General features: G+C 36.0%; 1 protein-coding gene and 1 long non-coding RNA gene across 6 annotated transcripts in view; one reads left to right on the forward strand and one right to left on the reverse strand.

Moving 5' to 3' along the window:
• The window catches only part of LOC128247611 (A disintegrin and metalloproteinase with thrombospondin motifs 7-like), a 176,410-nt gene that overhangs the window by 50,935 nt on the left and 100,475 nt on the right, over positions 1 to 25,000 (reverse strand). For 3 of the 5 annotated variants that reach the window (XM_089351091.1, XM_089351089.1, XM_089351092.1), the window contains exons 15-21: positions 18,096 to 18,156; positions 15,803 to 15,929; positions 13,768 to 13,937; positions 10,175 to 10,292; positions 5,641 to 5,727; positions 4,805 to 4,962; positions 1,438 to 1,494 (exon numbers count right to left, since the gene is read on the reverse strand). In XM_089351091.1, coding sequence (XP_089207217.1) covers positions 1,438 to 1,494; positions 4,805 to 4,962; positions 5,641 to 5,727; positions 10,175 to 10,292; positions 13,768 to 13,937; positions 15,803 to 15,929; positions 18,096 to 18,156 — 778 coding nt within the window. The remainder of the gene's footprint in view (positions 1 to 1,437; positions 1,495 to 4,804; positions 4,963 to 5,640; positions 5,728 to 10,174; positions 10,293 to 13,767; positions 13,938 to 15,802; positions 15,930 to 18,095; positions 18,157 to 25,000) is intronic. The other 2 variants (XM_089351090.1, XM_089351093.1) reach the window with 1 other exon arrangement.
• LOC149136178 (uncharacterized) overlaps positions 1 to 25,000 on the forward strand; it is a 44,146-nt gene that overhangs the window by 17,993 nt on the left and 1,153 nt on the right. Inside the window, exon 2 of the long non-coding RNA XR_016241622.1 lies at positions 24,692 to 24,912. This is a non-coding gene — a long non-coding RNA (uncharacterized LOC149136178). The remainder of the gene's footprint in view (positions 1 to 24,691; positions 24,913 to 25,000) is intronic.

The raw sequence follows: 25,000 nt of genomic DNA on the forward strand, positions 1-25,000 counted from the left end.
TGTTGTTTTGGTTTTGTTCACTTCCTGAATATTCTTTTCTATTCTAGGCACCAGGCCCAAAATTTTGTGGGAGGGGGCCAGTCGATTAGATCGACCCCAGTACACAACTGGTACTTAATTTATCGACCCCAAAAGGATGAAAGGCAAAGTTGACCTTGGCAAAATTTGAACTCAAAACATAAAGACATGAAATACTCCTAAGCATTTTGCCTGGTGTGTTAACATTTCTGCCAGCTCCACTTTCACTTTCTAAATATTACTCATGTACTGCTTTGCAGTAGTAGACAGGGCATATAGACAGGCATTAATCTGCCATAGTGAGGGTTCATTACACTGCAGTAAATACTCCTCTCCAATTTCATTAACAGCTTTTAATAACGTACCTGGTGGTTTTTTTACTTTGGTAGAGAATACTCTCTTGTCGAGAGAGTACTTCAAAGCCAAAGTTCTATTTTTCTCTTTTCGTTGAAAGCTTCAGTAAGGGCACATTTCACCAATATATAATCCTGACTACTATTACTACTACTACTACAATAATTGTTGCGGTTGTGCCTGTTATTTACCATAGTCATAGTAGGGGGACAGTGGTAAGTTACTTTAGCCAGTAATGTAGTTTGGCTGGCAGGACTGATAGAATCTGTTGGAATGTTACTAACTGCAAAACCACACAGTGTTCTCACATCATTCACATTTTCGTTTTCATTTATAGTGGGGGAAGAAAGTTAATTTCAGATCTTTTTTTAATAAAGTTACAGTCACTAACTTTCTTCTTATGTTCCACAAATGTTGCTTGCTGGCATAATTATTTTGCAGTAAAATGATTTAATTCTGGATGTAGATCATTCCAATATGATTTCACTCGATCCATATAGCCAACAGCAGGGTTTTGTGTCACTCTTTTGTAACAGTCATATAAATCAGTATACATGACTCCAAGAAAAATGAGTTTTGTAATTATGGTTTCTTCTATAATTACAGTTAGAAAGAATTTGTTTACCCGCTGAGCTGTTGTTTTCATTCTGTTCCTCGGTTGTGTTGTTGTTGATGTGTCCAGATATGTTGTTTGTTGTAACTCTCTGCATGGTAAATTCAAGTTTCAGTTGAAAATCACTACGATTGTAAATAAAAGGCTCCCTCAGTCAATTCATCTGAAGATTAACCAGTTATTTAACAGAGCTGATACTTGTAGCACCAAAGTTAGAGATAGTATTCATTGTATTTTTGATAGATAGTCTCCCATACCAAATACGTGACTTGTCACATTGAGTTATATATTTATGTATGTATGTACACCACAAAAGCATATCAAGCTTCTTAACATGTCTTGACATGTGCAATCTTTGTAAACAAAAGGTTCATTCAATGGCATTGTTTGCTTCCAGCTCTCTACATAACCATGTCTGAGCTGTTTGTTCTTCAATACTGGAAGATAATTACCTTGCTTGGAAACTGGTGAGGATTTGCATCAGGAAAGACATCCAGCTGTAGAAAATTCTGCTTCAGTATAGTTTTGGCATCCCAACGAAGTATGGAAAGTAGATGTTAAAATGAGATGAAAATGATTAAATATGTATATACATACATAGATGCATTCATTTCATATATATATATATATATATATATATATATATATATATATTTGGGTTCATGCCAGGGAAAAGCACCACTGATGCTATATTTCTGGTAAGACAGCTGCAGAAGAAATACCTAGCCAAAGATAAACCTCTGTACCTGGCTTTTGTTGACATGGAGAAAGCCTTTGACAGTCCCTTATCTTAGGGTCAATGAGGAAACTAGGAATAGATGAATGGTTAGTGAGAGCTGTGCAAGCCATATACAGGGATGCTGTCGGTAAGGTGAGGGTTGGCAACGAGTACAGTGAAGAATTCTGGATAGGGGTAGCAGTTCACCACGGATCAGTCCTCAACCCCCTCCTATTCATCTTAGTCCTCCAGGCAATAACAGAGGAATTCAAGACAGGATGCCCCTGGGAGCTCCTCTATGCTGATAACCTTGCTCTAATTGCTGAGTCACTACCAGAACTAGAGGAAAAGTTTCAGGTGTGGAAGCAAGGATTAGAATCGAAGGGCCTTAGAGTCCACCTAGTTAAAACCAAAGTCTTAATAAGTAGGAAGGCAGACAAACTACAAATCCCTTCAGGTAGATGGCCCTGCTCGATCTGTAGAAAAGGCGTAGGTAGAAACTCTATAAGATGTACCCAATGTAAGCTATGGACACATAAGGGGTGCAGCAATATCAAGAGAAAGGCTAACTGGGAAGATAGTTTTTCTATGTAGCAAATGCTCAGGAGCAATAAACACTGAAAATGTTCAGAGAACAAATTCTGCCACATTCTAGGGAGAAAAATTACTAGTAGTTGACAACTTCCATTACCTAGGTGACCAAGTCAGTAGCGGGGAAGGGTGCACTGAAAGTGTAGCTGCTAGAATAAAAATAGCCTAGGCAAAGTTCAGAGAGCTCCTACCTCTGCTGGTGACAAAGGATCTCTCACGCAGAGTAAAAGGTAGTCTGTATGACACATGTGTATGAACAGCCATGCTACATGGCAGTGAAACATGGACTGTGACTGCTGAGGACATGCGTAAGCTTGCTAGTAATGAAGCCAGTATGCTCCGCTGGATGTTTAATGTTAGTATACATACATGACAGAGTGTAAGCACTCTGAGAGTAAAGTTGGACTTAAGAAACATCAGATGTAGTGTGCAAGAGAGACGACTGCATTGGTATGGTCATATGTCGTGAATGGATGAGGACAGTTGTGTGAAAAAGTGTCACACCCAAGCAGTTGAGGGATCCTGTAGAAGAGGTAGACCCAGGAAGACCTGGGATGAGGTGATGAAGCACAACCTTTGAACATTGGACCTCACCGAGGCACTGACTAGTGACCGAGACCTTTGGAGCGGGTCAATGTGCTCATACCAGTGGTGTGTAAAAAGCACCCACTACCCTCTCAGAGTGGTTGGCATTAGGAAGGGCAGCCAGCCATAGAAAACTTTCCAATTCAGATTGGAACCTGGTGCACCCTCCCCCCCCCCCAGCTTACCAGTTTTCAGTCAAACCATCCAACCATACCAGCATGGAAAGCAGACATTAAACAATGATGATGATGATGATGATATATATATATATATATATATGTAGACATGGCTGTGTGGTTAGGAAGCTTGCTTTATTCTCTTGGTTCCATTGCTGTGACTATACATACCTGTACCAGGGTAGCAAGCTGGTAGAAAGGTTAGCACGCCAGGTGAAATGCTTAGCGGTATTTCGTCTGTCTTTATGTTCTGAGTTCAAATTCCACCAAGGTCAGCTTTGCATTTCATCCTTTCAGGGTCGATAAATTAAGTACCAGCTGCATACTGGGGTCGATCTACTCAACTGGCCCCCTCCCCCAAACTTTCAGGTCTAGAGTAGAAAAGTATACATACCTGTTCCACCATCACATCCCTTTTATCATTATCATTCATGCCCCTCACTCTTTAAAGGGCTTGTTGAACAAAAAGAGACATGGGATCATGTAATACCTTTAGTTGTGTTAAGGATAGAATTACTTTTCTCATTCTGGTGCAATGAAAAGGGAATATCCAGTTTACACTGTGAAGTAATTGGTGTTAGTAAAGGCATCCAATCATAAAAATTAAACCAAAATGTAAAACACAAGGAAAATGTGATTTTCCAACCCACCTAAGTGAGCAGTACCCCCAAATATTTGCTGACTCCAACAACAGCAACCCATTCAACCTATGCCAGTCTAACGAAAATGGACATTAAATGCTGATGATGAGGACGAGGAGGGTGATATATAGGAAGTGTGTATTTGTTTTGTGAGATATACTTCTAGAAAGAAATGATCAGTTTAACAAGCAAGTAGCATAGATAAACAACAGGGCTACTGCAGACATATAGAACAAGAATAATATACAATAAATGGTACAGTACTAGAATCAATCCAAAAGAAAATGCCAAATTGCTAAGCCCATGGGGTATTGGTCTGTGTAGCAACATTGCTTTTTATTGCTGAGATTTGGTTACACAGTATGGAAAGAGCATGGAAGACGTGTTCATCCCTAAATGACTAATAGCTCCCCTCATCTTCTCACTCAAAATTATAATCAATCTGTTTGTGTAGCCTATGAAAATTTAAGATATCCACTGGTAGGTCCATACACCATAAATAACACATGGCACAATAAGGAAATAAAGGAAGTATGGGACTGTGTAGAACAAATAACTTTTCAAAATAAATCAAGAAACTACAGCTTCTTGGCAGAGACTTGACTGTATCATGGCTGGGCTACCAGAAAACCTTTAATGAATGCCACATGGCTAAACTGTCAAAGTTTTACAATTAGCTTAAACCATTAGTAACTGCTATTGAGCATATAACCAAAACATGGGTTACTATCTTCAGTGAAGTAGCCTTACATCAAACAATGAAAGACACCCAACATGGTGATAACTCCTCAATACATCACTTTCATTTCTTTTTAAATGTTGAATTATACTTTCTTAAAAAAGTATGGTGCTTATAGAACTCCAGCTATGGTAACATACAATTGGTCCTCACTGTCAAGTACATATACAGCTTTTAGAATTAAATTTGGTGACAAAAACAACCTTAACTGCTATGTAAGAATGATAATAATTTTGGACAAGGTGAGAATGCCAGACATGAGGGATCTATTTGTAGGAAGAGTGCAAGAAACAAATACCTGAAGAGAGTAGAAATAATGTGGCATCTTTGAAGAGATATGAATGTGACATACAGAATTAAAATACTGACCTTGACAATTACAGCTTCACTAAGTGGACCTGATGTCATTAGAAATGAAGAAGCATCATAGTTCCAATAGGTGTTGGCAAATTTTATAGGTGTGGAACTTTTTTCAGTGGGTGATATACTCACATTCAAAACTGGTTGATCATCTTTGGAGAATAGTGCTGCAGGAAGTAAAATTCTTAGAATAGAATGGGTGAAAGGTTAAGATTCAGAAATGAAAGTACCTAACCAATGTCTTCATTTAGGATTTCACAGATTTTATAGTTGAATATTATTGGAGATTTATAGAAATATTATGTAGTATATTTATAGATTTCCCTTTTACAATTATCGATTCTTTTGATTAGTACTTTGGCAAATGTTTGTAAGAATGATAATGTAAATGAGTGAAATTATGCATATTTTATTTAGCTTTGGGCAAATAATTTCTACTATAGCCTTCAGTTGATCAATGCCTTGTGAATAAAATTGAGTAGACAGCAACTGTACTGAATCCTGCTGCATGTGTGTGTGTTTGTGTAAGATAGTGACTTTTTTTAGAATTTACATTCATGATTACTATAGTACCAAATACAGAGGGCTACCATCTATGATACCTAGACTGACATGGCAGACACATGTAGCTCTTGATATTATAAAGCTACTATCTGTAGTCTCTTACATGATGGAGCTATTCTTTGTAGTACTTAACATAACAAGAATACTATATGCAGCCCCTTCCATAAGACCATCCCACCATCTCCAATTTACCTAACATGATAGAGTTAGCACCTGTATCCTCCATTCAATAAAACTGGCTCACTCCTTTCAATCAAGAATAAATTATAAACAATACTTACAAATCTGGTAAGTCTGTCTCTTTGGATTGACAAATTTAAATTTGATACGAATTGCATTTTTAGGAATCTTCACTATCAGGTAAGGATCTTGTGTAACAAATGAGATATCAAGAGTTGTAAACACAAACTATTATACTATACAATATTCAATGTCATATTTCTGGATTAACAAGTTGAATTTTTCTGATAAACATTGCATGTACTCTTTTCAATCATTTAAGTATAATGCAGCCACTTTTACAACAGACAATCCTGAAAGTCATAAATTTGTTTCCAAATCTAGACATTGAATGGTTAGTGACAATGTGAAATTAATAGAAATTAATAGCAAAGTAAAGATTCAGTTTATTCTTTCTTTCTATCTACCTACCTGCCTGTCTGCCTGTCTGTCTGTCAATCTATCTATCTATCTATCTATCTATCTATCTATCTATCTATCTATCTATATATATATATATATATATATATGTATATATATATATATATATATATATATATGTATATATATATATATATATATATATATATATATATATATGTATATATATATATATATATATATATATATATATATGTATATATATATATATATATATATATATATGTATATATATATATATATATATATATATATGTATATATATATATATATATATGTATATATATATATATATATATATATATATATGTATATATATATATATATATATATATATATATATATATGTATATATATATGTATATATATATATATGTATATATATATATATATATATATATATATATATATGTGTATATATATATATATATATATATATATGTGTGTATATATATATATATATATATATGTGTATATATATATATATATATATATATATATATGTGTATATATATATATATATATATATATGTGTATATATATATATATATATATATATATATATATATGTGTATATATATATATATATATATATATATATATATGTGTATATATATATATATATATATATATATATATATGTGTATATATATATATATATATATATATATATATGTATATATATATATATATGTATATATATATATATATGTATATATATATATATATATGTATATATATATATATATATATATATATATATATATATATATATGTATATATATATATATATATATATATATATATATATATATATATATATATATATATATATATATATATATATATATATATGTATATATATATATATATATATATATATATATATATATATATATGTATATATATATATAAATATATATATATATATATCATCATCATCATCATCATCATCGTTTAACGTCCGCTTTCCATGCCAGCATGGGTTGGACGATTTGACTGAGGACTGGTGAAACCGGATGGCAACACCAGGCTCCAATCTAAATTTGGCAGAGTTTCTACAGCTGGATGCCCTTCCTAACGCCAACCACTCAGAGAGTGTAGTGGGTGCTTTTACGTGTCACCCGCACGAAAACGGCCACGCTCGAAATGGTGTCTTTTATGTGCCACCCGCACAAGAGCCAGTCCAGGGGCACTGGCAACGATCTCGCTCGAAAACCCTACAAGGCCAGTCAGGCGGTACTGGCAACGGTCACACTCAGGATGGTACATCTTATGTGCCACCCGCACAAGAGCCAGTCCAGGGGCCCTGGCAACGATCTCACTTGGCTTGCCGGGTCTTCTCATGCACAGCACATTTCCAAAGGTCTCGGTCAGTAGTCATCGCCTCGGTGAGGCCCAATGTTCGAAGGTCTTGCCTCACCACCTCAGCCCATATATATATATATATATATATATATATATATATATATATATATATATATATATATATATATATATATATAATCATCATTGTTTAATGTCTGCTTTCCATGCTAGCATGTGTTGGACGGTTTGACCGAAGGCTGGCGAGCCAGAAGGCTGCACCAGGCTCCAATCTTATCCGGCAAAATTTCTACAGCTGGATGCCCTTCTTAACACCAACCACTCCAAGAGTGTAGTGGATGCTTTTATGTACCACTGTCATGAGAGCCAGTCAAGCAGTACTGGCATCGATCTCGCTCAAATGGTGCTTTTTACATGCCACCTTCACAAGAGCCAGTCCGGTGGCACTGGCAACAATTACACACGAATTGTGTTTTTTACATGCCACCGGCACAGGAGCCAGTCAGGCAATGCTGGCAACGATCACGTTCGAATGGTGTTTTTAATGTTCTACTGACATGGGTGCCAATCAAGCGGTACTGTCATCAGCCATGACAATGATTTCACTTGCCTCGACAGGTCTTCACAAGCAAAGTTTATTGTCCAATGATTGAAAGGGACTCTTAAAAGGGCTGGTTATACCACACTGGCATGCACCACAGTTATGGTCTCACTTGGCTTGCTGAGTCTTCTCTAGCACAGCATATCTCTAAAGGTCTCAGTCACTTGTCATTGTCTTGGCGAGGCCCAATGTCCGAAGTTCATGCTTCACCACCTCATCCCAGGTCTTCCTGGGTCTACCTCTTCCACAGGTTCCCTCAACTGCTAGGGTGTAACACCTTTTCACACAACTGTCTTCATCCGTTCACAACACATGACCATACCAGCACAGTTGTCTCTCTTGCACACCACATCTGGTGCTTCTTAAGTCCAACTTTTCTCTCAGAGCACTTACACTCTGTTGGGTATGCACACTGACAGTACACATCCAGCAGAGCATACTGACTTCATTTTTTGCAAGATTACGCATGTCCTCAGCAGTCATGGCCCATGTTTCACTGTCATGTAGCATGGCTGTTAGCATACATCATACAGTCTACATACATCATACAGTCTACTTTTACTCTGAGCGAGAGGCCCTTTGTCACCAGCAGAGGTAGGAGCTCTCTGAACTTTGCCCAGGCTATTCTTATTCTAGCAGCTACACTATATATATATTTTAAAATGTTGAAGTATCTATATACTTGCACATACATATCATTATCATTACCTTCATTGTTATCAACCATGTTAGCATGAGTTCGGCAGTTTGATAGAATCTGAAGGGTTGGAGAACTGCATCGTGCCACTCCCTACTTTCATCCCTATACACCTTTGACCTCCTCCATCCCTATCATTATACATCTCTTGCTCTTACCCCAACACTCTTTGCATGGCTGGTATAGCTCGCTGCCCTTCCTCACACCAGCACTTTACAAGCTGCACTGGATGCCTTTTTCCTGACACCAGCACAAGTGAGACTCATGAAACTGAAGTATCCCCCTCAACTGAATGCAGGTATAGTGGGGAGGGAGGCTGCTTTATGCTAGCTGTTGAGTGGTTAAAGTATGATAGAAGAATCAGGATCAGAAGTCTTGCTAGAATGGATATATGTGGCTACCACACATTATGAAAATGGGTTGGAATTAGGATGGTGTTTGAAAGAGACGCAAAGATGGTGATGATGAGATGTCAAAGTATATCCTCAAGGTACAAGAACAGGAATAGAGTATGGAGACAGAAGATCAGGAAGAGTAGGTGGGTAAATTTTGTAAGAGTGTGTGGAAGATGGAAAGGTTAGATCTGGGAGTAGGGATGAATATTGTGCATGATGAACAAAGGTGGAGGTGTAGTTAATGATAAATATGAATTAGAGGGTAAGGTGGTAAGATTGAGTGAAAGATTTCAATTGAAGTGGCTCAAGACAGGTGAGTTGATGAGTGGCATAATAAAAAATGTAGAATGATAGGGATGGAGGAGGTCAAAGGTGTGTAGGGATGAATATAGGCAGTGACAAACAAAGATAGTAGGGTGGATGATGGTAGATGTAACAGAGTGTGTAAAGAATGAAGTGTGAATGCCAATAAGCTGTTGTTCAGAGGAGAAGGAAAGATAACTGGTAACAAAGAAAAGGTGATCAAGAGTGTGGGCAGAGATGAGGTTAAGAATGAGGATGTCAAAAGAAGGTGTTTCCAGAGAGAGAAAGAAAGAGAGAGAGAGAGAGAGAGAGAGAGAAGGAGGGAGAGAGAGAGAGAGAGAGAAATGGTAGCAATTAATTACAGCAGTAGAATAATGTAATAGTTAGAAGGTTGATAGAGGATGAGTAATAGGGAGATGTGGGGTGAAGAAGTTTTAACAAGGACAAATTGAGTACAGCACCCAGGTTTGTACATACACATAATGCTTTTAGAACCCCAGTTTTACTGTGATGGCAGGTATTCTCAAGCATCATGTATCACCGATCATCTCCTCCATGATTCTCTCCTTTTGTCATTCTTTCCTTGGATCTCAACATCTTAAGATCAGTCTTCATTTTATCATCACACATCTTGCTGGGTTTCCCTCTTCCATGGGTTCTATCCATATAAAGTGATCGTCACTTCTTTATACAGCTACCCTCATCCATATGCATCATATGTCCATTCTAATGCAACAACAACAACAATGGGTTAAAACACATAAAACCATCAACAAAAAGAAATATATTCAGAGAGAACCAAAATAGAAATGATGGCACAGATGATGACTTACTTGATCTTGCATTAAAATAATGTATGTTAAATTGTCTTTTACATGTTTGTCCGTCACCACCACAAATTCCACAGGTATCCAATTCTTTACCATTCAGAAGACCATCACATCCAACTGGCTGCAACGAAACCAAACAATCAAACATCATAGGTCCAATATTTAGGTTTAAAAATAATATTGGCTCCAAATTTTGGCATAAGGTCAGCAATTTTGGAGGAGGGAGTCAATTACATCAACCCCGAAAGGATGAAAGGCAAAGTCAACTTTGGCAGAATTTGTACTCAGAAGGTAAAGACACAAAGCACTTTGCTCAGTATGCTAACAATTCTGCCAGCTCACTGCCTTAGGCATAAAAACAATATTAAAAAGCATTTGTTGAAACATTTTTAATTATTCTTTTAGTGGTCATGTTGGAGCATAGCTTCACCTTTAGAGTCAGTTACACTAGGAACATGGTTTTGTTGTATGGTGTGGGAGACATGTTTCCTGGTAATTTTGGGGTACTGATTTCAAAAATGAAATCCATTTTGCTCTATCACGTCAAGATTTTTCACAAACTCAAATGTCCATTTTTCAACATTTCTGATATTGTCACCATTTCTAAAGATAGAATTGGCTTCATCAAATGCAGATCTATGTATGGAGCTTGACACAACTTTGGAATCGTAGTTTGCAATATCGTTTAAAGTTAATGCAACTACAAAAGTAAAAACAAGTCATGATTTAAGAATCTTCAGTAAATAAAAAGCATCAAACTTGCGCAACTTTCTTCTATTTTCAGTCTAACCAGTTTTAAATGTCATGATGATGATAAGAGTGTCCTTTATACAATTAGATGTTAATAAACAATACATTTCTGTTGTCCTTGATATCATTAATGTCTCATATTTGTGGAATCTGTCTGCAAATATACCAATGCTAATCTTGATTTAGTGTGATTATCACCGATCATCTCCTCCATGATTCTCTCCTTTTGTCATTCTTTCCTTGGATCTCAACATCTTAAGATCAGTCTTCATTTTTTCATCACAGAAAAAAGTTTTTAAGAGCTGCTAGAATCACCGCAGGACACAGGGAAACTAAAAAGTCAAACGAAGTTAAAAACCAGAAAAAATGTACAAGAGTTATCTGACTGACAGGAGAAGGCTTTGCATGGTAGATTCCCAAAGTTGATTGCAGCAAATAGTAGTAGTGAGACATGGTTATGGTTGCAGAATAGAAGGCTGATGAGAATGGAAGTTTGTTAGTAGCAGCACATAGATCAAGCATTAAGGACTAATTGGATTAAAGCCATGATAGACAAGAGCCAAGTAGATTCCCAATGTAGGTTATGCAAATCAAAAGAGGAAAGTGTTACTCATATAGTAAGTGAATGTAGCATGCTGGTACAGAAAGAATACAAGAAAGTACATGATAACCTAGGGAGAGTAATCCACCAGGAGTTATGTAGAAAGCTAGAATTTGACCATACTGATAAATGGTATGAACATGAATCTAGTAAAGTATTAAAAAGTAAGAAATATAAGATGTTGTGGGATTTTAACATTTAAACTGACAGAGTAATAGAAGCCATAAGGCCTGATTTGGTAGTGGTAGATAAAGAGAATAGAAAGTGCCAAATAATTAATTTTACAGTCTCAAATGATGAAAAAATCAATATGAGAGGTATAGAAAATATAGCAAAGTATCAGGACCTAACCATTGAGTTACAGAAGTTATGGAAAGTGTGGTTAAAATATGTCCCTGTACTTATAGGTGCATTGGGAACTATTCCTAAAGATTTGAACAGATGGATAGAGGAAATAGGCATAAAACCCAGTTTAGTACAACTCCAGAAAACAGTTTTATTAGGGATACCTAGGATACTTAGGAGGGTTCTTGGCATCTAAGGTTACTTGTCGCCCTATGTTGAGAATTTTTCTTTTCCAACAGTCTAATCTGTTGTGTCCATATGAATAATAATAACAATCCTTTCTACTAAAGGCACAAGGCTTGAAATCTTGTGGGAGGGGATGAGTGGATTACATCGACCCCAGTGTTTCACTGGTACTTAATATATCAACCCTAAAATGTTGAAAGGCAAAGTCGACCTCGATAGAATTAGAACTTAGCATGTGAAGAGGGACAAAATACCACTAAGCATTTCACCCAGTGTGCTAACAATTCTGTTTTCTCACCAATAATAATAATAATAATTATTATTATTATTATTATTATCCTTTCTACTACAGGCACAAGGTCTGAAATTTTGAAGGAGGGAGCTAGTCGATTACAATGACCCAGTGCTCAACTGGCATTCATTTTGTTGACCCTGAAAGGATGAAAGGTAAAACTGACCACAGCTGAATTTGAACTTTGAACGTAAAGATGTATGAAATGCCACTAAGCATTTCATTTGGCATGATGATGATGATGATAATAATAATAGAGAAGTGAATGTGTGCCTGTGTGTATTGATGTCTATATGTATGTGTTATGTGACTCAGAGAGAAGTAACAAGTGAATCAGTATGGTTTGATTGAAAATGCAATGAGACAAGCCAGCTACAATGAACAAAAGCTGTTTTGGTAGTGTTACAAGAGACAGAGTGAAGAGACTGCATGTCTGTGGGACAAAAGCTGGAGTATATTTGTGAGTGACTTGATATCAATCAGTCAGTGACTTTTTACTGGTTGTAGCCTAAGATAGCCATGTGTTCAGCAGTGGTACTAACCTACCCTTGTAAGAGGTACTCTATTGCTGGTCTCACTCAAGCCTTGTAAATAATTGCAGCGGCAGGGAGCTGAAATGTTTTGTATCTCTGTTCATTGCATGGCACACCAACAGTTTCTCTTCAAGAAGAAATTGAACTCAAGCCAAACACTATAAACCACTGAATTGTTGGAGACAGTGTAGTTGATTAACTTAACCCATTACTGATAACTAGTTTATTGATAATGGCTGAATGAATAAAATAAGACCAGCACCTTCAGTTCCTTACCTAGGGTCCATCAGTCTCTTACCCAAGTATCATCTGTCTCCTCCACAGGTACTAATTTTCTTCTACCCAGGGACTCTAGAAATGATTTAAGTTTTGGTAAGAGGAATGTAGGTTAGTTTAAGAGAAACATCAGGCTGATAAAAATATATACAAAAATTTATGTCAATGCTTCAGACAGAATTGTTCTTTGAAGAATGTAAGAATATAATATGTTGTTATTTAGCTGATCCAGTACACCTTTGATTAAAACATTCCTGCCATGGCTACCCCATATCATCATGTATCTATAACTACAATATTTAGTGTGTTTTTATAGGATGTAATTCAAGAGAGATCTGTTTGTTATTTCTAGTAGGTCAACTGATTGCATAGAGCTCTCATTGTTAGTTTAGTCTAGAAGTCATTGAGTAGTAAATTTTTTTCAAATATTATATGTAAATCTTTCTTCAGCTCTGAAGGCTTAGCTTCAATTCCAAGACACTAAGCTGGTCGATGATTTTAATCTAGAACACAGAAGGTAAAAAGACTTAATGCTTTAAAACTTTAGTTTAGTGGCACTTTAGGTTTCAATTACCACATCTCAAATAAAGTAGAGTTAAATGTTCTAACTTACAATGCAAGCACCATTGATACATATTGCCTTCTTTTTCCATCTCAGTGGGTCCTGGTAAGATTTAAAAACCTCACATGGGGTACCATCAGGAAGCAAACCAAATCTAGCAAATCGATCAAATTCCTGTCTTGGGTTTGAATGACAAATTACTTCACAAACAGCTAATTTATCTGATTGTTAAATAGAAAATAGAATATTAGGTAATGTTGATTTCTAACATAAACATAAGGCTTCAAATTCACAGGGTAGAGATATGAGTGATTATATCAAACAACAACATGATATTGATAATTTCTTTCATTGATCTGGAAAAGATGAAAGGCAAAGTCAATGCCGGTGGGATTCAAATTCAGAGTATTAAGGGTTGTAAGTAAATACTGGAAGGGATTTTGTCTGTTACTCTATCAAATGGATAACTTCACTGCTTGTAATATCCATCACATACTATAATGAAGTATAGCAGTCTTTTGTGATGTAATTAAGTGCATTAGGACTTCTGAAATGTAATTCCATAGAAAAAGATCTCAGAGATGAAGCAAATAAAAATGAAGATAATGCTTTTATAAACTAAAAAGGGTTCTGGCCAAGACGTGTGTCTAACTTCTGTAGCATTAAGTCAACAACATGCTCATTTCTCCTGGATGAGAATCTAATCCACAGTAGATAACATCTCTCAGAATATTTATATTCTAGTAGTTATTAGCCACAGCACATGAAACTGAGATAGCATAGATGTGTTATATGTCCAGCCCAGAAATACCCAGAAATATTGGCACCAGATTTGAACACATAATAATATTTAGTTAGATATTATATATTATGAGTTCAAATCTTAGTTACATTGACTTTGACTCTCACTTCTCCGGGAATGATATAACAAATAACAGTTATACACTGGTGGTTCATTCAACAAACTATACTTTTTCCTTATGCCATTATCAAAAAATAATATAAAGGAATTTCTTGGCCTTAACAATAAAACAAAACTAGTAATTAGACTTAGAGGTGGGAGGTGGTAATATATGCAACTAAATCAGACATGACTATTTTTATGAAATTGCACATGGTGCACACAGGCATACAATTAAAATAATTCTAAGTTGATAAGATATTTCTCACTTAAAACAATTTCTTCATACTTATTGTAGACAAGGCATGCAAACTGTTCTTTTATAGATTTCAGTCTTTGTACTACAGCCATATTTGGGCAGTGCCTTCAAGAATTTCATTGCTTATATTGATCCCCACTTACTTAGTTTTCGATCTGATCATTATTTCATAATGATCTATAAGTTGAACTACTAAGTCACTGGACATAAACAAAGACACATGTGTGTATGTTTGTAATACATACATATGTACATGTACACACACACACACACACACACACACACACACACAAACTCACACACACACTCATACACACATATACACACACACACACATGTATATACACTAGATACAAGATGGGCTTCTGTGCAGTTTCCATCAGCTAAATTTTACTTGCAATATATTGAGTGACCTGATGCTACAGTAGAAAACATTCACCCTTGATGCCAAGCAGTTGAACTGATCTTGAGACCATGTAATTTCAAAGCAAAATTCTTAACCCCAATGCTCTCGTATGTAACTAATACTTATATTATTGACTCTTTGAAGAATGGAAATGAAAGCTATCCTTGGTAGTATTAAACTCTAAATACAGTGGGAGGAAACTACAACCAACAAGGAAGCTTCTCTGTAGTTGTGTTGCCTGTTAGAAATAGCATCTAATTTTCCCTCAAATCACACTTTACCGTCTTAAAGGCCACATTGGTTAGTGTAATCTTAGATACACCTGAGCAATAGGATGGTTGCAACTGGGCTAAACAGTAACAACAACAATAACCACCACTGCCCCCATCATTGCTGCCGCCACTGCCGCCACCACCACGACTACTACTATGTGTCATTAGATCTCTCACTCGATCTCTGTACCATTGCAGTCGTGATTCAAAGAATTAACACACAAAAAGGGAATGAAAATAATTCTTACCAGAACCATGTAATGTTCCTTCGCTATAATATTTGGTATTCAGAATTCCAATCTTCACAAAATGTCCACATACATCATTAACTGCCTTCTGAATTATGTTGTGCATTGACTGTTTTCTTGAACATGGCTGTAACACAAGCGACAATAACAGTCTAATATCATGTCACAAATATGCAAAGATTTTCTTCCCTACTGTTTAGATTTTTTAGACATGTGTCCTTAGTGAGAAATATAGAAGAAATAGTGATGAATAGATTTGGTTCCATAATTCTGACGGGTGGCACAAAGTGAAGTTGATGATAAAAGATTGAAATGAAATGATGAAATGTTTTATGGCAGGAGACTTGTCCAACATATACATTTTCAGGAAAAATAATTTTTAAAAACAGATGTAATATATATATGCAGTGCTCCAGCATGGAGCAATCAAATGACTGAAGCAAGCAAAAGAATAAAAGACCTCTCTCTCTCTCTCTCTATATATATATATATATATATATATATATATATATATATATATATATATATAAGAGCCAAGGATCAAAGTGTAGGAAGTTAGTAAGCTATGAGTAGTACATAAAAGGTATAAAGAAACAACTTTCAGGAGCAATAGTGACATAGAAGGTTGTAAATTTTTCCCATATCAAAGTTCAATAAGCTGAAAAAATTGTTTTGTAATTTATGGTTAGCAGCAGTGGTTGTTGTGTATGTAAATGAAAAATCAAAATTAGGGGATGGAGTAGATAAAATCTAGGCTACCTATGTTTCATAGCTATCAGAACCTCAGTAATAGTAATTATCCGAATGTGAGGTAATTCACTATGAGAGGTATAGAAAATATAGCAAAGTATCAGGACCTAACCATTGAGTTACAGAAACTATAGAAAGTGTGGTTAAAATATGTCCCTATACTTATAGGTGCCAAAGATATCTTAATGAAAAGAAGTTTACATTGTCATCAAGGGATCCTATGTTAATTTTCAGGAATCACTGTCCACTGTTTCTCTCAATCATCCAGAAATTTCATGGTGGTATGCAAGCAAAAGTGACACTTGGCAATGAAGCCTCAGAATCCTTTGATGTCTAGGTGGGGGTAAAACAAGAATTCATTCTTGTTCCTGAAATATTTAACATTTACCTGGTGACTGCAACCCTCCTTTCCAGGATACACTTCACCAAAGAAGACAGAATACATATCAGGTACTGCTGTGATGGTAGCATCTTTAACACTTGCTACCTGAAAGCCATATATGAATAACCATGGTGTTTGAGATTCAGTATGCTGATGATTCAGCTGCACCATCTCATATCTCTACCTCTCTTCAAAACATGATGAACTCAATGGTCAGTGCCCATTCTTGGCTCAGTCTTCAAGTGAATCATTGCGAAATTGAAGTTCTCCAACCAGCCTTCCCATACTCATCTCCCACCCTCAGCCTGTTCTTATTGATGATGCTCTTTTACCACAGGTGAACTCATTCTGCTATCTTGGAAGCTCTCTTTGATGAGGAGATACTCTGCATCTTTCAAGAAACTCAACAAATGAGTCTTTCAGAACAAGAACCTTAGAGCAAACACAAAAATCTCTGTTTATCAATATGTCTGTGTATCCACCCTCCTTAATGGGTCTGAGTGCTGGACAAAATACCTCATACCAAAATCCTCCTGAAGGCTGGGATCTACTGCATTGAGGGCTGAATCCTTTGTTGTCTTCTCCACTGGATTGGCTATGTAACTCGGATGCTGGGTAACTGTCTCCCAAAGATGGTCCTCTACAGTGAGATTGAAACTGGAAGTAGGCCTCATGGACGTCCAAAACTTCGTTTTCATGATTATCTCAAACAGTCTCTTATTTTATGTGGTGTTCCTCTCAACTGACGGGAGCCCCTGGCTGTTAATCAGAAGGTGTGGAGGTAATCAGAAGGCTGGAATAGAGTACTTTGAAACCGTTCCTTGGAGCTGGTTGGTCTCATACTGACTTCTCTCAAGCACTTCCAACCTGCTCACCTCTATATCTCTCATCTCCTGTATTACATCCACCCCAGCCCCACACTAACCATTATCCTCAGATCTTTCTCAGAATATTGACCTTCTGGAGTCTTATTCCTTTTCTAAAGGTGTTGACCTACAACTGTTTAAATAAAACAGTAATATCTTCAAACTTGGTAGTCTGAAAGGGCTTGCAAAGCTTATGAGAACTATCCCTACCTTTAAACATGGCAAGCTCTATATCAACAGTGGTGACTTTTAGAATGCTTATTTTAGAAACATACACTGACTTATTTCTTCTTACCTTTCCAGTACAAACAACAGAACTGTATTGCTGTCCCTGACATTTCGGACTGTTCAGTGGTCTGAAATAAGCACATATTTAACAATTTATTTAATCAACAATAAACATGAACTTAGAAATAAAAATAACAAATGTTTTAAGCAAGCGATGGTCATGTATGAAAAGTTGAGGACTTTCGATAATTTGGTATTCTGTGACAAAATGACAAGGAAAAAGAGCAATCTGACACTTACTTTGTTTGAAAGTAAATTCTAACTCATTTGAAATAAAAGTTTTTCCGTTAACTGAAAAGTTGATCAGCCAAATATATAATAATCCTTTCTACTTAAGGCACAAGGCCTAAAATTTTGGAGAAGGAGACTAATCGATTGCATCTACCCCAGTGTTTCATTCGTACTTAATTTATTGAACCTGAAAGGATGAAAGGCAAAGCCGACCTCAGTAGAATTTGAACTCAGGATGTAACAATAGACGAAATGCTGCTAAGCATTTTGCCCAGTATGTTAACAATTCCGCCAGCCCACCACCTTATAATAATAGCAGCCAAATATTCCCCACATTACATTTCACTATATAAAAAAAATATGAAAGGACACATTACATAATGAAATCTGAGAGATTACTTAACGATGGAATGGACATGTTGGAATGCTTTTGGTCACAGGTCTGCTTAGTCAAGTTTGACCTGGGGCTAAACAATAACAATATTGTCATGTGCAAAAAGAGAGCCTCTACAAGGTAACTGAAACTGCTAGAAATAGCAGATAAATCTTAAAATTATTCTATAAAATCTTAAAAAGAAAGGAAACATTAGATAATATCCTCTAAGATACATAATGGCTAGGAAAAGGATAGGATGATTATAGTTATATATCTGTTAGTTCAGTCAGGCTTAAGGAACACTGTCACCACAGTTACCACAATTATCATCACTACTCTCACCACTACCACTACTGTCAAGATATTTGAGTTTAGCAGAGCTCTTTCGACTTCAAGGCTTTTGACAAAGCCCCTACCTGTAAATGTTCAGGCTAGAACCACTACCTCAATCTCATCAGTCAAAGCGTGTAACCTGCAAAGGTCTAGGGCACTGCCCTGCCACTATCTTACAGAAATAAAACATCTGAAGCCAGGTGTGTGGTCTAAGGAATCAGTTATCAGTGATGTTTCAGTGAATGAGAGATAAATCTCCTCTTGGATAGAGCACCAGTTTACTGCTGGTGACACTTCTAGAATATTTAGTTGGTTATTTTTGATTTAGATGAAGGCAGACACATATCATTATGGGTTACACTCAGAAATATGTGTCACACTGAGACACTTATATTACACCCAGAGACATGAGTCACACTCAGAGATATAATATGACACTTTACAGGACAAAACTTCCAGAGAGAAAGATAGATAGATAGATATGGATACACATGCACATATATATATCATGGTATTGACCATATTATCGGATGTTGTTATACACCACTAGTCACAATGTACTTCTTCACATTGTTTTAGCTTTTGAATTATATATATATATATATATATATATATATATATATATATATATATATAATTATAAGATCTGGTAATTAGTCATATATTAATATATTAATTAATATCGATTAATTATCAGGGGGCCAGCACATTTGTTTTGCAAGATGGCTGATGTGAAATTGTGTGTTGAAACAGTTATTGTTACATTTCAGGATGGCCATTTTTTTTTACCAAATAAACAAACGCAGTATATATTCAGTCTTCACTTCAGATTTATTCTATTATTGTCCTTATTTTATGTTCTATATCTGGAAATTTTTTGTCACACATCTTGTAACCTCTTCAGTGACTCTCCATTCTACTAGTCACTTCCTGTTCTGTTTAGTCCATTTTGTCTTTCTATAGTGTATATCTTTATCTGCACATTCATATGTGTCTGTACCTCTGTATGCGTGTGTGAGTGTGTGTGTGTGGGGGGGGGGGTGCATGTGTGTACATCGCCTATGTGTTTTGTGTGTGTGCTTTGTTTGTGTGTATATGGGTTTGCTTACTATATTGTTTGTATCCATGGCTTTTATTTTTTCTTCTTTTTTTCATTTATTTTCTAATTTATTTCTCTATTCTTTCTCTTTTTTCTTTCCATTACATCTTAGATATGTGTATGTGTCTTTTGTATGTGTGTAGTTTTATGTATTATGCTGTTTGTATCTGTCATTTTATACCCATTCTGCCTTTAGTTGTCATGTAGTATAGTGTGGTGGTGGGGGTGCTATTGGTCCATTCATGTTTTCTGTGGAGGTTCAGTCTGTCACAGGACATAAATTAAAGACAATAATAAAATAAATCTGAAGTGTGGAATGAATATATAGTGCATGTGTTTATTTTGCAACAAAATTTTGTAAATGATCATCCCTATATATATATATATATATATATATATGTATATATATATATATATATATATATATATATATATATATATTGATAGAAAGGACAACAAAAGAAAGAGACCTCGATGTTATGTAAATAGAGGAATTTATCTGTAAAAATATGTGACACTTATTCGATAACCATGATAAAACTCTGAGTTTCAGATACTGGCGACTTTCAATGGCCAGATAACTGAAGAGATGGTGGCGTGGGTTTCCGCCCCGGCATCCGTAACTCAGAGTTTTATCATGGCTACCAAACAAGTGACACATATTTTTACAGATATATATGTATATATAATAAATATAGGATAAAATCTTTATAAGAATTTATCAAGTAGTCAGTGTGAAAAAACCCCATAAGGAAAAATACTCATCGTTTATTCCCATAAATATACATAATTTATATAAGGGCATTAACTATATAGTAATGCCTCACGCTTAGAGGGACTAAATAAGTCAAAAACTACCAAAAAATATGCAACATATTTACCAGTGGTTTGCCGTTAAGTTAAATGTTTTTAGGAGATTAATTTTGAAAAGTTGCATTTCCTCGCTTTCGGTAAATATGTTGCTTATTTTTTGGTAGTTTTTTTACTTATTTAGTCCGTCTAAGCGTGAGGCATTACTATATAGTTAATGCCCTTATATAAATTATATATATTTATGGGAAAAAAACGATAAGTATTTTTCCTTATGGGGTTTTTTCACGCTGACTACTTGATAAATTCTTATAAAGATTTTATCCTATATTTATTATAAATAATTAGAATATATTCAGTGCTGAATATTATTCTGTATAAGCACATGTTACTGAGATGCAACCGGATAAATTCTAAACTCTTTCACGGATATATAATGATGAACAGAAGTCATCGTACTATGTTGGGTACATCGTGGTATGTTGATTCTTGTTTATTTTTATGTGTCTCGACCATACGTGTACTGATGAACAAAAGATGCAGCTTACTTCACAGTTTTGCTGTATTGATTGAGAAACCAGTGGTTTGCCGTTAAGTTAAATGTTTTTAGGAGATTAATTTTGAAAAGTTGCATTTCTTCGCTTTCGGTAAATATGTTGCTTATTTTTTGGTAGTTTTTTACTTATTTAGTCCCTCTAAGCATGAACATTACTATATAGTTAATGCCCTTATATAAATTATATATATATATATATATAATAATTTTCCAGAGAATAAATCGATATATCGAATTTGAAGTCTCTGTCTCTTTTGAATATGAAAATTTAAAAGTTAAAAACCTTATTATATATATATATATATATATATATATATATATATATATATATATATATATATATATATATATAAAGTGTAGTACATTGCCACTTAAGTGTGGCTGACCCCTAGGGGTGGATGTTACTTTTGCTTTTAGCCCTAGGAGGACATCTCCTCCAGCTGGCTTATCGACACACTACTGTGTCCTGTTTGCCAAGGGAAGTTATCCCTCTCACCATGATCTGTAGCACGAACGGATCCGGATTTCAGGGTTATTTCCCTTCGTCGGCGTTCGATAGCCACTGATCCTTGGTGAGAGAGACAAAATCTTGGCAATCTTATATCTACTTTTCCAGTGAAATTCTTCACTGATATCGAAAAGGTGAAAACAAGCAATGTTAATTCTCTAAATGAAGTATTAACAGTAACTGCACGATAAAGTGTAGTAAATTGTCACTTAAGTGTGGCTGACCCCTAGGGGTGGATGTTACTGTTGCTTTTAGCCCCAGGAGGACATCTCCTCCAGCTGGCTTATCAACACACTACTGTGTCCTGTTTGCCAAGGGAAGTTATCCCTCTCACCATGATCTGTAGCACGAACTACTGTAGAAGGGATCACGGAGGAGGAGAGAGAGGCAAGAGGAGGGGGTTAGATGAAGAGAGGATGGGAGTTGAGCCCATGTGGAGCAAAGGAGCGAAGAGAGAAGATTAATCCCTGTTCACAGCGCAAACGGGAGTCCGGATGGCCTCTGTGCAAGGACAATCCAAACACGGACAGGTGTTGCTGCAAAGAGTGACCGGTAGAGTGGAAATGGCGTGACACCAGGGTGTCATTGCAAACGTTAATATCTCGGAGGTGTTCCGCGAATCGGTCGGCCAGGCGGCACCCTGTTTGTCCAATGTACAGAGAATGGCAGAGAGAGCAGGAGATGCAATAGCTGATGTTGGTAGAATTGGAGGTGAAGGAGTCGGTGATGTGATAGGGTCGATGATGGGTGCCGGTGAGGAGGGTGGTGTTGGAGAGGTAAGGGCAAGTGCGGTAGCGTGGGCAGGAGCAAGGGAACGAGCGAGGTTGTGAGGTTGGGTTGAGGAAGAAGCTGTGGACCAAGAGATCTCATAGGTTGTAGGCTCGTCTGAAGGAGGGGACTGAAGGAGGGGAGGGGACTGAAGGAGGGGAGGGGTCGGTCAGGGAAGATGTGTGAGGTGGAGGGGTCAAACTAGAGGCACCGGAAAGCTCAGAGAGGTAGGTGAGGGGAAAAGGGAGGCGGGAGACGGCAGGGCGGTTTCGGGGGAGAGAGCAGATGCACGGTCCATGGAACGTGCTCTGGCAAGGGCGGTGTGGATGGTGGTGAGGGGATATCCACGTAGGGTGAAGTGGTGAGCCATGAGTTGAGACTGAGTCTCAAAGTCATGGTTGTCTCTACAGAGCCTACGTAGACAGAGGAATTGGGAATAGGGGATGGAAAGCTTGGTGTGTTTAGGGTGGGAGGAGGAGAAGTTAAGATAAGAGTGTGAGTCTGTGTATATATAGCCTGAACAGGATAAGCTACTCCAATTTTGCAGAAAAAAGTGTTGGCGGCCGAGCTGTCCACCAGACCATGTCTTCTGTCTTGTTATGTCTTGTCTTTTCTTTCCAGTGATCATCGCCTGGTCAAATTTAATTAACACTATGTCCAAATACTCATTAATTCATTAAATTAGAACTTTTCTTCCTTTTCACTGGGCTCAAGAGTAACCTGACTAGTGAGAACAAAGGGAGGTACAGGTGTTATTACATGAGACAATGTGGCTGCTTTACCTGTAAGGAATAGCGGTCACATTGCCCTAAAATCATTCCCTACTGTCTCTTAAAAAAAGACACATTTGATGATGTATTTCTAGACATACTGTATCAGAAATATAGAATGGCAGTTAAGGTGAAACATCTTTGATATTAAGCCTGATAGCTCAGGAGTGGTCTGGGGCTAAATAATCAGTTATACTTTATGTACATTACAAAATAAAAATCAAAAATCAGTGGTGGCCTTTCCCCCATAAAAACCAACAACCACCTCAACATGGTTTTGGGGTGAACCAGAAATTGGGCTAACGACAGCAATGATACTTGAATAATAATCTAAATACCAAATGGTATAAAATCTTTAAAAAAAAACAAGAAATTTAAATGGAAATAATTTTCTGTTTTACAAGAAAAGAGTTCAACAAAATGTTCAAACTTTAAATTTTTCTAAAAAAAATTGTTGTTTTACAGAAAAAAGTTTAATAAATTGTTGAGCTTTCAAAAGTTAGAAACTAGAATTGGGAAAATAAAAAAATTCTAATTGGTATTTTGTTGTACTTTTTGAAATGTTCATCTCATTAGCAAACACATCTTATTTTGAAAGGAGGTGGTCATGGAATACCCCCTTTTATTAACAAACTAGCAGTAATATGCATCGTTGATTGGGTAATTACTTTTACTGCTTCTTGGGAGTCACACTCCTTCTGTATGTGTGTAATTTTATAATAGAAATATATGTAATAATTGAAATAGAAAAAAGATCAATTTCATTCTTCAATGTAACAGTAGTAATGGCAAATTAAGTTATTGAACTATTCATGTTGCATTAAGAGTGAATATTTCTTTATAAACAATGTTTTTTGTTTTATTTTGGGGTGCATAAGCAAAAAGGTTTGCTTTTGCTCTCACACACAATGTTCCTACATAAAGTTTCGAATCTGAACCACAGTGAGACTACCACTACAGATTTAGATTTACTCCTCCTGTATGTGTGTATTTTATAAGAGAAAAACACATAATAATTGAAGTAGAAAAAAGATGGAGTTCATATACAAACTTGAATATAATGATAGAAATGGCAAATTAAGTGGCTGAAGTGGTCATGTTGCATTAAGAGTGTATATTTCTTTATAAACAATGATTTTTGTTTTATTTCAGGGTACAAAAACAAAAAGATTTGCTTTTGGCCCCACATGTGATTCTCCTGTATAAAGTTGGCCATGTGAAAAGTATGGTTTTTAAAAACATGTAATAATTGAAGATAGAAAATTGAAAGATTCACTTTGAACATGAATGAAGGTAGAAAAATAGCTATATCATATAGAAGAATAACTTTGTGGAATGCAGGCGACTGTGCAATGGCACTAAAAAGGCCACAGGTAAGTAGAACACCCATTTATCATGGTTTCTTTTGACATTTGAATAGGCTGTATGGCCGAGGAAAATTGAAAGATTCAGTTTCAAATC

Source organism: Octopus bimaculoides, chromosome 4 (genome assembly GCF_046866305.1).
Source record: "Octopus bimaculoides isolate indiv1 chromosome 4, ASM4686630v1, whole genome shotgun sequence".
NCBI classification, from domain to species: Eukaryota; Metazoa; Mollusca; class Cephalopoda; order Octopoda; family Octopodidae; genus Octopus; species Octopus bimaculoides.